This window comes from Eumetopias jubatus, unplaced genomic scaffold, assembly GCF_037043125.1.
Source record: "Eumetopias jubatus isolate StellerSeaLion01/CBP00866 unplaced genomic scaffold, mEumJub1_p1.0 scaffold_6, whole genome shotgun sequence".
Taxonomy (NCBI): Eukaryota; Metazoa; Chordata; class Mammalia; order Carnivora; family Otariidae; genus Eumetopias; species Eumetopias jubatus.
The window spans coordinates 117,300,514-117,313,636 of NW_028274812.1; the positions used below are offsets into that span (position 1 = coordinate 117,300,514).

The 13,123-nt window shown below is 44.7% G+C and overlaps 1 protein-coding gene across 3 annotated transcripts in view; it reads right to left on the reverse strand.

Moving 5' to 3' along the window:
* The window catches only part of ANKS1A (ankyrin repeat and sterile alpha motif domain containing 1A), a 175,043-nt gene that overhangs the window by 84,359 nt on the left and 77,561 nt on the right, over positions 1 to 13,123 (reverse strand). For all 3 annotated transcript variants that reach the window (XM_088024027.1, XM_028120671.2, XM_088024028.1), the window contains exons 4-9: positions 9,740 to 10,036; positions 8,796 to 8,871; positions 8,405 to 8,506; positions 8,212 to 8,313; positions 6,649 to 6,845; positions 3,301 to 3,393 (exon numbers count right to left, since the gene is read on the reverse strand). In XM_088024027.1, coding sequence (XP_087880153.1) covers positions 3,301 to 3,393; positions 6,649 to 6,845; positions 8,212 to 8,313; positions 8,405 to 8,506; positions 8,796 to 8,871; positions 9,740 to 10,036 — 867 coding nt within the window. The remainder of the gene's footprint in view (positions 1 to 3,300; positions 3,394 to 6,648; positions 6,846 to 8,211; positions 8,314 to 8,404; positions 8,507 to 8,795; positions 8,872 to 9,739; positions 10,037 to 13,123) is intronic.

The following is a 13,123-nucleotide window of genomic DNA, read 5'->3' on the forward strand; positions in this document are numbered from 1 at the left end:
ACAGTGTCAAATTAATACCACAGGCTTTACAGACAGGAATTTGTGTTCTGTAGGTTTACACACCCATAGCTATCACTTAGCCAGAGCCCTGGAAATCTGATTCCGTGAGTGTTCTGCACACAGCAAGGGCCCTCATATAGCCCCAGGCATCCTTCTCTGAAAGGTAGTTGACAGTCTGGATACCCCGCCTATAATATCCTTTCTTCTCAAGCAGGACAGCTGATGACTTCCATCTGGAAAATCAGGCCCACTGGACCTTCGGTCACTCTGTGCCTGGCTCTCGTGCACGACAACGAGAAGCACAGCACCAGTAAATGCTAGAGCTGGAAGGGACCCGAACCGTTCTGATCACAGCTAAAGCGCACCTGGCTCCAGCTCTTTCCCTTTGCAGATGCCCAAACCGAGTTCCCAGACAGGTCTAGGGACTTGCCCAAGGTTACACAGAGAGCAACCAGCAGAGCCAGGGCCATAAAATTCACTTCCCCTGATTCTGGACCAAGATGGCCTCATTTTTTTTTTTTTCCCCCTGGGAAATAGGACTTTCCATCCAATTTGGAACTCTTTTCCTCCTTCAGACTCTACTGAGAGTCCCCTGCTTACATCCAGACAACTTCTAAGGTGATCTTTTCCTCTTAGTCCTTCCTGGCTCCCATCAGCTATGGGATTAAAATCTCATAATAAAGCAATAGACTGCTTTGCTTTGGGCCTTCCTAACTCCCACTCAAGAAGCCCTGTGTCACAGTGAATATGGCAATAACTGATTTTCAACAGAAAGGATTCTGCTCTTTACTAGATTATTCCTTGATCTTTTCTGCCCCTTTCTTCCAGGGCTGACCATAAATCAAAGCCAAAAAGCCATATTCTCTGTTACGTGGAAAGGAACACTTCTGCTGCAGAGAGAAGCTACTACCAGTCACCACCTAACTGTGACCAACAGAATGACCGGTTGGGGTGTGGGCAGTTTTCTGGGAAGAGATACCAGGGCAGCTGCACCTTCCCATGAATGTTTAACACATCTGAGCAGAGAAGACCCTGGTCAGTCTGATGAAGCTGGCAGCCCATTTGGCGGGGCAAAAACATCTCGATAGCGTGTGTGCACACACATGTGTAGCTGTTTAATTTCTTTAAGCCAGTTTCATGACCTGGTCGTTAATCTGATAAGCTCTCCTGGAGCCAGCTATACTCAGCTTCCCTTAAAAGCTTCTATGGGTCATCTGACAATGACAAGCCTAGGGAATAGGACACAAACACTGAAGCAGATGGCCTGCCAAATATAAAAGCCGAAATTGTGATGAGCCAGTGCTTCCTAGGATATGAGGGTTAGGGTAGTAAAGCTTTGGGAGTGTAAGAAATCAAAATAGGGAAGACTAGAGTCCAAGAAAAAAAAAAAGTCCACTTTTGGAGAAGACCTAGTCATTCAAACTACAGCAAACAGAATCTGCCTTGATCATTAAAAGGATAATGACATAGACCACATCACCTCCGTATTTATGTACTTATAATCACTAAGTAAGCAAGGCTGGGGTTCTCATGGTCTTCTGACTACAGTGGCCCAACTGACCCAGAATTCTAGACTATTCAGAAGCAAGTCCTAGAAAAAGTATCTCAGAGTCTCCCATCCAGGAGAGTAATATGGAGATTTCTCCCCCTATCTCTTGATACTGTTGTTTTTTGCTTTTTTAAAAGATTTTATTTATTCATTTGAGAGAGAGAGAGAGAGAGAGAGAGAACGCACACGCGTATGCACACACGAGGCAAGAGGCAGAGGGAGAAGCAGACTCCCCATTGAGCAGGAAGCCCAACAACGTGGGGCCAGATCCCAGGACCAGAGATCATGACCTGAGCTGAAGACAGACACTTAACCAACCTACCTAACAGACACTAACTAACCTACCCAGCCAGGTGCCCCTCTCTTAACGGTGTTATTGACAAATCATATTCTCTGAAAAGCCTTGAAGAATAGAAAGTCCTCATTATCTAATATTTCTTTAAGAGCCTTGCACTTATCCTTGGGCATTAGGAATTTTAATCCAAGTCCTTGTTAAAGAGATGGCATAAGGCATTTATAGAGACCTAGCCCCAGGTAAATATGCTCCATGTTACCAGGTTTCTCCTTATAAAAAGGGAGTAATGAAGCAAATCTCTGTATAAAAACATGCAGGGTCAACTACATGCACTTCTATCTGCTAGCAGTGTATTATCACTTTAGAGGCTATAATTCTGGAGACCCTTTAGTTGAAACATGATAATAGGCATTTTGTAATTAAGGCATACAAAGAAATAAGAACAGATTTTGTACCCAGCACAAACATCTTCCCCTATTTTCAACACTGACTTTCACATTCTTAAAACCGCATCCTTGTATTTATACATTTTCTTAAATGAAAGCCATCCTTCTGGTTCCATGTGTTTTTACTAAGTAAAAGAACCTGTCTCACTGGATGGTCTGTGGCAATATAGTAAAAAAATTAACTCTGACTTCTAGGGATAAAGTTATGAGACTTAGTTGACTAGTTTATATCAGCTGATTTTTAAATTAAAGACCAATAGGCCACTGAATGAGCAACAAAATAATGAAATTATGTAGTATTTTGAATAAATACTGAATAAACATATTCTCTCCACGGTAGGAAGTATTAAAGGAGCATTCTGAAAATGAAAGATCACGGAAAATATGATTTTCTTCATATAACCAAGAAGGAAGATTGAACGATTTGCCCCATAATAATCCTTCTTTAAAAAGATGGACTAGTCTTCTCAAATAAACTTTTTTGATTTCTCCCACCCCCATGACTCCTATTTCTCTTCTCATTGAGTCTTCATGACATTTTCAATGTTTGTCCTGGTGGATTCTTCATGTGAAACGGAGAAGAAAAATGTGAAAACAGAAATAAGATACTTGGGGCAGAACCACCAAAGCTCACTAAAATGACATAGTCTATAGAACAGTGATTGGGGGCATACTCTACATTTTGTATCAAAAGATGACACAGGTACGCAAAAAAAGCAAAAAAGTCAACTGTTTAGCTACTGGAGCCACCAGGAGAAATGTGCATGGTTTACTTTCAATGTGCAATGTAGATCAATAATTGGCCTGTCTGCTAGATAGCTTCATTAAAATTCTTTGCTTAGTACTTCTGAGTGAGTTGGAAAGGGCTTCTTCCAGATTACTGATATACACAAAACTTACTAATCCAAAGAGGCGATAAGAAAATGAGAAAGCAAAGTCTTTAAGCACACATCGATGTACTTTCCAAAAAATCGTATTTCAGTGATGGCAATAAACCCTCAACCCTCTACCTCAGAAGCTGTCAAGGGAAAATACTCCTTATCTATGTGGTCTTCCTCCTCTTCATCGGGTGGTGGCTTTGCTGGAGGCGGTGGACGTTCCCTCTGTAGAAGAGAAAAATATGTCACTATCTCTTTTAGTATCTAACTTTCTGTTCTTATCTTAGCCCTTGGAAATGGAAAAGAATAATGTGAAGAACTCCCCTGAGAGACTCAACTCAAGGATCAGTACCTGAACAGATGGCTTAGTATCTGCATATACATCCCCCACCCCCGACACACACACATAAAATTCAATCAGCACGCTCCTCACTTTTTGATGTTTGTAGCAGAGATTATAAACACTTGTTTCATATTCTAGACCACAGTGAGAAATACCAGCACTGAAACCACGGTCCTGCCTTGTCAGAAAATGTCCTTCATAATACCCATAATAAAACTCTAGCCCAGAAAAGCCAGTGGCTCAACTTTCAGACTATATTAAAAAGAGGAAGTGGTAAATCAAAAAAATCAACTTGTCAGAGTTCTAACAAACCCGCATTATTAAGGAACTATTGAGGAAAGTAATCAAGGACAAAAACATCAATTCCTGCTCAAACTTTAACGCTACCCCTATTTATTCACCAAAGCTCAGAACTGATCTCTATCTAATCCTTGGCCACCTCCTTCAATGTATTATGTATCGCTCACATATTAAAACCTTTCATCTCAGCCCCTTTAAAAAAAGGAGTATTTGTCAGCTGTCTGCTCTGGAGCAAGGGTTGGCGAGCTCTTTCTTAAAGGGCCACACAGTAAATATTTTAGGCTTTGTGACCCCACCACTGCAGTACAAAGGAGCCAGAGAAGATACGTAGACAAGTGTGGCTGTGTTCCAATAAAACTTTATTCAAAAAATGGGCAGCTGTCTGTGGGCCATATTATGCAAACCCCTGCCCTGAAGCAAGAAACACCCTGAAAGGGGGATTGGCGAGGTCAAGTGAAGTGGACAATTTCAGGAATACACACAACCTTCGGTGGCAGAAGGCTGGAGAGAGATTTGCCATTGTACCTGTGGTACCGTCAGCATTGTTTACACTCCGAAGTCCTAATCATGCTTCATAATCATGTTCCTACAGGGAAGGGAGTGGGAACCTGACCCAGGAGTTGGCTTGCAGGCTCACTCCCTGGCTTGTAGGTTAGCTCACCGTGTTGACAGAACAGGAATATTTATAAAAGTCAGGGTGGAGACACGTGCTGAATTATGCAAGAGCCTCAGAGAGGTCTGCAAGATGTCTCCCGTGTCCCACGAGCGGCCAGGGTCAGGTGGCATTCAGTTAGCATTTGGCATCCATGATCTCTCTCTGTTCAAATATGCTTTGCCCCTCGGGATTCTATCTTGATAAATCAGTCATCCCTATAGTCCCTGGAAGCAGATGGCTGCCCAACGGCAACAACTTCAAAACAGGTTCATCTTTTCAAGCCAAACAAAGCTATGAGACCAGATTTCCTACTAAGTTCCACTTTCCCTAGCTGCCTTACTCCAGAAGTGCAGAAACAAGAGTGGTTCCTTGCAAATGGCACCTCGTAAGGGAGGGAATAGCTAAGGGAGCAGGCCCATCATCCACACCAGTTATCCAACCTTGGGACAAAAACAGCTGAGGAAAAACAAAATGGAACACAACAGCAACAAAAAGGACCCATCCCAGAAGCCCTCTCAAGACTAACAGAGCCTAGAAAGAACAATATGAACACCTCTTGTGCAAGAAGTGACCACCAGGGACACTGGAAACAAAGAGAAGCAGGAGGCTCTTTTTTTCTGAATGTGAGAACGTTGGCCCAGGGCCTGTAAGTGCAGAGCTGATTTACACTCACCATCCACTGCATTGGTAAGATGTAGAGCAGTCCCTTGGCCACAGGTAATTACCAAGTAGCACAGCCACCACATACTCAAGTAAAAATGGCAAAGCACGCACCCCAAGATGCATCAGTTTTTACTTATAGCAAGATCCCCGGAGGATAGATTCTTGGAGTGGGACAGAACAAAGAGACTATAAATCAGTGGCTAAGCCCACAGGAACTTGGTTGTTCAGAGCTCACTTCAGGAACCCTGTGTTCTTCTTGTAAAGCCTCCAGCTCCCTCTAATGGACATCACCTGTAAGTACCACAAAGCAATGCCTTCCTCCACAGGTGGGTTTGCTTGCTTCAACGTACCTAAGGTGAAAGTGAAACAAACCAGCTCTGTCTACAGAAGCACCATGCTAGGGGTCCTTGGCATATGCAGGTGCTTCCATCACTCACAAGGAGTTTTACCCGTCCTTGACAATACCCACTCCAGTGGGCTACCACAGACTGATGGGCCTTTCCAAAACTCATACAGAAATACTATTCTAGGACCAGACACGGAACCTAACAAAAAAGAACACTAAGAAACATCAAGCCATTCCCAGGGCACATCTGAAAAACCCAAAGATCACCTAGCGGCCAAAGGTTCATCTAAATGGTCATAAAGCAGATTTAGACCAAAAGGGAAATGCTGGCCTCTCCGACAGGAAGAAATAATACACACCTGAAAACCTGCCTCAAGCTGGGATCACTGGGATTCTGTTAAGCAACGGCAAGTTCAGTAAAAATGCGGTGCTCAAAACTTCAAATTATTATGCTGGCAATGCAGGAAGGAAGGTCAATGGGACCACTGATTCAGGCTTAGGCTCAGAGTAAAACCCTGAGGGAGAAAAACGGAGTAAAAAGTCTTGAGAACAATGGACAAGACTGGACGCAAAAGCAAGTAGTAGGAAGAAGTAAGATGGGAAGGTGCACCTTGAGAAAGAAATGGCTGGAGAGATTATAACTGGGAAAAACAGGAATGCCACATACTAACACATAGCAATATCTGATTAAGCCTTGCTACAACCCTGCTGAATGCAGAATCTGTCCAGATCCAAATGGATAACACTCTGAGGGCAAATGGAAGGTGAGAATGCACTCAGGGCAGACAAGAACTTACTTCAGTGAGCTCTTTCACTGTGGAACTGCTCTCCAGAGATAAAACTAACAACTTACCACAAAGACCGGAAAGACAGACTCCTCATGAGGCTAAATGGAAATAAAATGTTTCAATTTGCTATAAGGCCAAAACTAATAGAATGATGCAAACATGTTATATCGAAATCAGAAAAACTAAAATTCTACCTCAAGGGGACCTATATAGTTTAACCACACTAGGCAATAGAGAGATGTGGCAGAGCTCCAGGAGAACAGGAGCAGGCTGCAGGCCTCTGGAAAGCGAGCGGGCACTCAGGGCACACTCCCTCTCCCAGCTCCCCACCAAAGCACAGGCTGACAACACAGCCCCCGCTTGTCGAGGGCCCCAGGCCACATACAGGCCTCACTCCAGCAGCCTTCACTCCTGCTGCCTCGGCCTCCTTGTTCATGGAGTCTCGGTCAGACGATCGCCCACTGGCCATGCTGTCCAACGAATGGCAGGAGACAGCATTATACAGCGCCTCGTAGGGACCCTCCTCTTCAGCATTGGTGTCAAAATCAATGATCAGTTCAGTCACTGCTTTCTCCACGTCACCTGAACAGGTTAGAGAACAAGAGTCAATGGACAGAGAGCACAATCTCGGATTTCCAACCACTGCATCCACCCAAAGCCCCTCATCAACCTGAACTTGACAAACGTAACCGACAGCAGGAAAATAAAATGACTGCTTTGCTCCATGGACAGGAATGAATATAGAGAGTTTCAGTTGCTCTTTGTACCCTGAGACTTCAAGAGATTTTTCTCTAATTCAAAATGGCAAACCCTTGACACCTATGAGGGATACCTCCCAAGACCTTTAAAATTCCCAAGAACCTCAAGGTCATCATAGTGTAAACTTAAACCATAAAACGTAGTGAAGTATAACTGGAAACTTAAGTAATCCTTTAAATTCTTAGTAGAAACCTCCACGTGCTCAAGCAAAAGAGAGGATGGTGAAGACTCTATGACACGGAGGCAGTGTGCGAGGTTAAACTCACCAGAGAATTACGAACCTCAGACTACCTGGGATCCAAATTTGTGACTCTGAAAAGTTATAGACTGTTGTGGACCAGAGATCTCTGGGTCTCTGGCAAATAGTCAAAACCGTAACTGTAAAATCCTTGAAAGCTAAGAGCTTAGTGAACTACTAATCCCATTACCAGTAGATTATGAGGTCAAGAAAAAAAAGTGGGGGTGGTGGAGGTGGGGGCAGACAAGGACTCCATAGTGAAGACAGGCCAAGCACCCTTTAACCTTATACCTCTGCACCCCTCTGAAAAATCCCTTTCCCACTTCAGTGTCTGGTTTTGTTCTGTTCCTCTGGCCTTCTTTACTATGCTTTGTATCTGAGGGAAGGCATCAGTCAGTGTTTTGTCTTTCTCGTTCATCATACCTAGCACCCAAAAGGCTGCTCAATAAATCTGAAAGGGTGGGTCATGGCTAATGATGGGGAGGCTGGACTGCCCAAGCTAGTGCCCAGACCACATTTGTTGGCCAAATGACATAGTACCAAAATCTGCCATACACACGTCTACCAACCAGATAATACTCGCTCAGTATTTACTGAGGGCCAACTATGCTCAAAGCAGAATAGTGTGTGTTAGGAAAGGGTTTCCTTGAGATTTGAATTCATCTTGAGATCATCCCGCTGACAACACATCCCAGAATAGACCTCACAGAGCCAACTGTAAGAGTAGAGAATAAGATAAAGTAGGAAAGAAGAGGTCCAAAGTAAAGGGCCTAAGCTCTGTCCAATAAAAGTTCACATACTAGCTGGAAAACAATAAACGTGAATATGAACTTATTAAGTACGCCCAACCCCCTGAAGTTATTATTTAAATGAAGCTTCTTCCATTCTACCAAAGACCATTCAACTCTTCAAGCTGAGAGCCCCTTCATTGTCAGAGAAAGGCCACCTTACCCTGAGACTTCTGGGATACGGAGTCCATATTGGAGATGAGAGGTCCCTGGGAAGTGGGGGTTTTATCGGCCTCTCTTGCACTTCTCTTTCCAGTCATGTGATCTAAGTGGAAAGACAAAAAAAGCTGCACCAAATACACCTTGGTTTGGCCAGTGTGTCCCCTGGTTGCCCCAACAGGCGGATGAACAGGTACCTTCGATAAGCGCTGCTATCTGCTGGCTCTTTTGAGAAGGCAGTTCCCGGACAGTGTCTAGGGCAGTCAGGCCACGGTTATCTTTTATGTTGACATCAATTCCTAGAAAGGCACACCAGGTGGACCGGGGGGGAGTGAGCAGTTGCAAGTCAGCCTCAAAAGGGGTCAAATTCCAGGACTCTTAATGCTCCCAGTAGCACGACCAACATTTTTTCATCCAAAGCCATTTAATCCAGCTCTTCGAGAACAATTCGTACACTTGCAATCAACCAGTGGAGACATACATCCATTGGGTTCAAGTGCAGCCAGCAAAAATCCCCCGTGGGAGGCTAGGGAGAAATAAGCCCACCCCTGGCATGCCGCGGGAACGAGAGCACGGCCAGCCTCTCACCTGCAGCCAGCAGGATTTGCACCACATCAGTCTTGCCAAACAGAGCAGCCTCATGCAAAGCACTGCCCTTCTCCGTCTGGAAGGCAAACGAGAGCGCAGAGCAGCATGTCATCAGAACAGTGACCCAGGTTCGGCGTGGCTCCACACGACAAACGGGATATAGACACGAAGGGGCAGGAAAATAAAATCAACCACACAAAGTCCTCTGTCATTATCTTTCCCACTTTTCTTGTCTGGATTCCTGGACCACAAGCATGGGCCGATGTGAAGTGTGCTTGAAGTGCCACCATCAGGCCCACACAGGAATAACTGCGCAGCAACTCTTGGAGCCACCTATTGGTGAAACTCCTCAAGACGCCCCCTTCCCGGGTGGAAGGAATAACGAGAAGAAAAGTACAAGGGTAAAAAACAAACAAACAAATAAATAAAATACCACCCTAACTTCACATGTGCTTGGGTGGTCTGGTCAATGCAAAACCTAAGGAACAGTCATTCATCGGAATGGACAAAGCTAGCTATGCAGGGAAATGTTAAACCTCCTGCTGGCAATAACAAGTCGATGGGACTTTGCAGGTGGCAAATGGTGGCAGTGGGAACACCTGTATAGGAAGATAATGAAATTTTTCTAATTTGGAGAGAGAGTCCACAAGCACATCTTTTCAGGGCGTAATGACTATATATTACCCCTGAAAAGAAAAGAAAAGAAAAGAAAAGAAAAGAAAAGAAAAGAAGAGAAAAAAAACCAGTCACAGACTCACTTGAGGAGTTTGTCTCTGAAGTTTCACATGAAAATGAGTCAATGGATGGAAGCGTCTGACATGGGATGTGAAACGTGCTAAATAAGAACGCAGCCCAGCAGCATGGTCCTTGTGCCTTGCCCACCATGACTTGGCCCCTGGAGCCCGGTGGGTGGGGATGGGGCAGGGGGGAGTCTGCTCCACTACCTGGTAGTTGCTGTCCATGCCGGCGTCCAGCAGGACCTGCACCACAGCTTTGTGGCCGTTCCGCGCTGCCAAGTGCAGGGGGGTGTGCTTCTTAGTGTTGCAGCTCAGGAGGTTGGGGTGTGCGTTGAGGAGCATCTTCACCACCTCCAGTCTCCCATATAGTGCAGCCAGGTCCAGAGGGGTCTCGAATTTGTTGTTGCGCATGGTGGGGTCCGTCAGCTCCTCCAAGAGGACCTTCACCACCTCCGTGTGGCCATACTGCGCGGCGCAGTGCAGGGCTGTCTCGTTGTCGTTGTTCTAAAGAGTTGACAAGCAGATCCCATCAGAAGGGTAACTGGCAGACTGGCCTCTGACTGGGACGATCACATGGAAAACCACTGAAATTTAAATGAGGACAATAGCAGCGATATTTGGGGACTTCTAGAAGTCGGTCAGAATGAAGACGTACTCCCCAACAAATGAGGCCGGCTGCTCCAATCAGCCACAGCGCGCCCCAGTTACTGCCACGGGGGAAGCTGTCATCCCCCTCAGATTTACTGTCTCCTGTGTGCCGTGAAGGAAGTGTCCACAGACTGCAAGGAGAGTGAACTGGGGAATGTGGTGGGCTCTGGGCAGAAGCCCTGGCACACATGAATGCCAATAATATCACTGCCATTGACTCATTTTAAATTTCAACTGGTTTTACAATTTATATTCAGCCAACCCTGTAGTTCTGATTCTGGCTTTGTTGACCATCCACTGCCTTACAGACAAGCTTTTTTGAAAGAGTTTGTCATCTGCATAGCATCTTGCATGCAAATCAACCAGCCAACAATCAAAGTAACAGAGCTGAGCACCAAAAATCACTCTTGAGATCTCAGCCAACAGCCATTTCCAGGGGAGGGAGGCGCTTGAGCTCAGTCACAGAGGAACCTGGGACCCTGCTGTCACCCTGTGCCTACTCCAGGAGCCTGCACCAATCAACGCATGCACAATCTACAACACAGGAAAGTGTTTCTTCTTATGTAGGAAAGATTCAATCAGACACGGGAATGTTTTCTGAGAGGTGCAAAATATTCAAAGTTGTAACATGTAATTCAAATTCACAATCCTGGGGCCCTTTAATGCCAATTTTGTTTCAAACTAAAGGTAGAACCTGGGATGAAAGAGGAGAAGTTTGTGCTTCATCCACCATCAGAAGCAAAATGTTAATCATTCCAATTGTGCTCTTTCTTTCACTACTACTGACAATGTATAATCAGAGCAGGAATAAAGTAATTTCCATGACCTCTCCTTTTTTAGATGCACTAATGAAAATAATTCTCCCACAAGACTTTGAGATTCCTAAATTTATTCAGGAGGCTTCTGCCACTTTTGGAAAACAAAGCTGACGAGGTGGTGTGTTCATCAAGTCAATATTGTGCACCTTTCAGTAATCAAAAGGTAAAAATGAAATGCTTCCACAATTACTTTAATTCTATTAATTACATTAAAAGTAACAGACCAGGAGTTACCCAAACATGCATGCAATTCCATCTGCTTTTGATCTGGCATTTGACTGCATCATTTTTTTTCCAGCTACACCAAATGTACCAGAAAGATCAGGAGCTGCTGGGAGCGAGGTCCCCAAAGGCCAGAGTGATAGCAAAGAAAAACTTTTCAATGAAATAAGGACAGAAAGGGTGGTAGCAGGAGCCACATGCAAAGATAAATGCACACAGATAAACAGAGGAAGCAGCGCTGAGCTCAAACACAGCTCAAGGAGATCAGCAGTTGAAGTGCAGACAGCCTTTGCTGACCACAGGACACAGCTGGTTAGCAATGGCCTCCTGTGCTACAACTGGGCCCAAGGGGTGGATTCCATGTCAACCTAAAAGGCTGGAGGGGAGGGGAAATTCTGGGCAGAAAGCAAACCTTTGGGGTTCCCTGTGCCAAACGAACCACTTAAGACACCCATTTGGAATGCCCATTTCCGACTGAGCACGAACTCCCTGAGCCAACTTAGAGCTGTCACTTCATGTTCTCACCATGAGAGGCAGCTTCATCAAAACACATGGGGGCTTTCTTTACAGTGGTTCCAGGGCAGAGTGGCAACCCAAAGAAGTTTTAAGAGGATTCTCAGGGTTTTATATCTCAAGATTAACATGACAGCAGGGCCAAGAAAGTTGGCTTATTCTTATTAAAACCCCAATCCAGAACAACTTGTTTACTCTGAGGCAGACACTGCTGTCTCTTTTATATCCAAGTTGTCTCCCAACAACCAGAATAATCTGTCCTCGATTTTGTAAAAAAAATATGCTATTAGGGCCCGAAGAACTGTAAAACTCAAAGCTATCCAGCAGGAGGAAAAAAAAGAAAAAAGAAAAGAAAAATCTTGGGGCTTTTCGTTGTTGTTTTTTGCTAGAACCAGGGCACCTACCACAAAGCTGACTTACTGAAAGCAAGGTCTTGATCACTACTAGGCAAATTTCCTGCCTCTGTTCAAAATGGCCTAACCACATCTCTGCAGAATATTATACTCAAATTCACGGTGTAGAAAGCATCTTTCTCATGCTTCAGTCTTGCCAAACATGGTCTGGTAATTATAATACTCTTGAGTTGAAGTCTGTGATCCCATCTCTCAACTACTGAACACAGGCCATCATAATGAGCTCTTCCTACCAGCTCCCGGGAGCTTTGAATGTGACAACTATCAGGGCAGGAAATCACTAGTGTTGATTCAGGAACCCACAAGAAAGGGAGGGATTCCAAGGGGAGTACACACTCCTCAGGACCCAGAATCTTTCTCTTTCACACCTTCCAAATCACACCACAGGTGCTCATCACACCTCAAGAGTTCCCAGAATCTTATTACTGTATATTTGGGCTGAGGAAGGTGACTAAGATCAAACACCCCAATTTGCAAAAGTCTTTGCACAAACTTTCCATTCCTGCCCATTCTGAGACTCACTTTCATTTCTCCTTGCTACAGCCAGTACCTCTAAGAAGAAAGATCCCAATACCCTTTACATTTAGTGTGTAAATCCATTATATTTATGCATTGTTTATGCCTATCTATGTATCTCACATACGCATAAACTACAAGCAACAGAAAACTATACAGAAACATTTCAGTGGCTTTTCTCCTCTTGAAACTATTCTAAACCAGCACTTCCCAGTGCTTAGATTAGAGCCCGACTGTACCCTGGCCGCTGTTGATAGATGCCTAAGTTAGAAATCACTGAGCTACGGCTCTCTGTAGCAACAACGGCACAGGTCTCAGAAATCTACCAAAATTGGAGCAAAAGCTGGACAAACTGGGCCTACTGAGATCTAGCAGACACGAGAGAAACACGAGAACTGAGTCCATGTGGAAGAAAAGTTGGACTTACTCTGCAGCGCTCTGGAAGGCAGAGCTCTGACCAA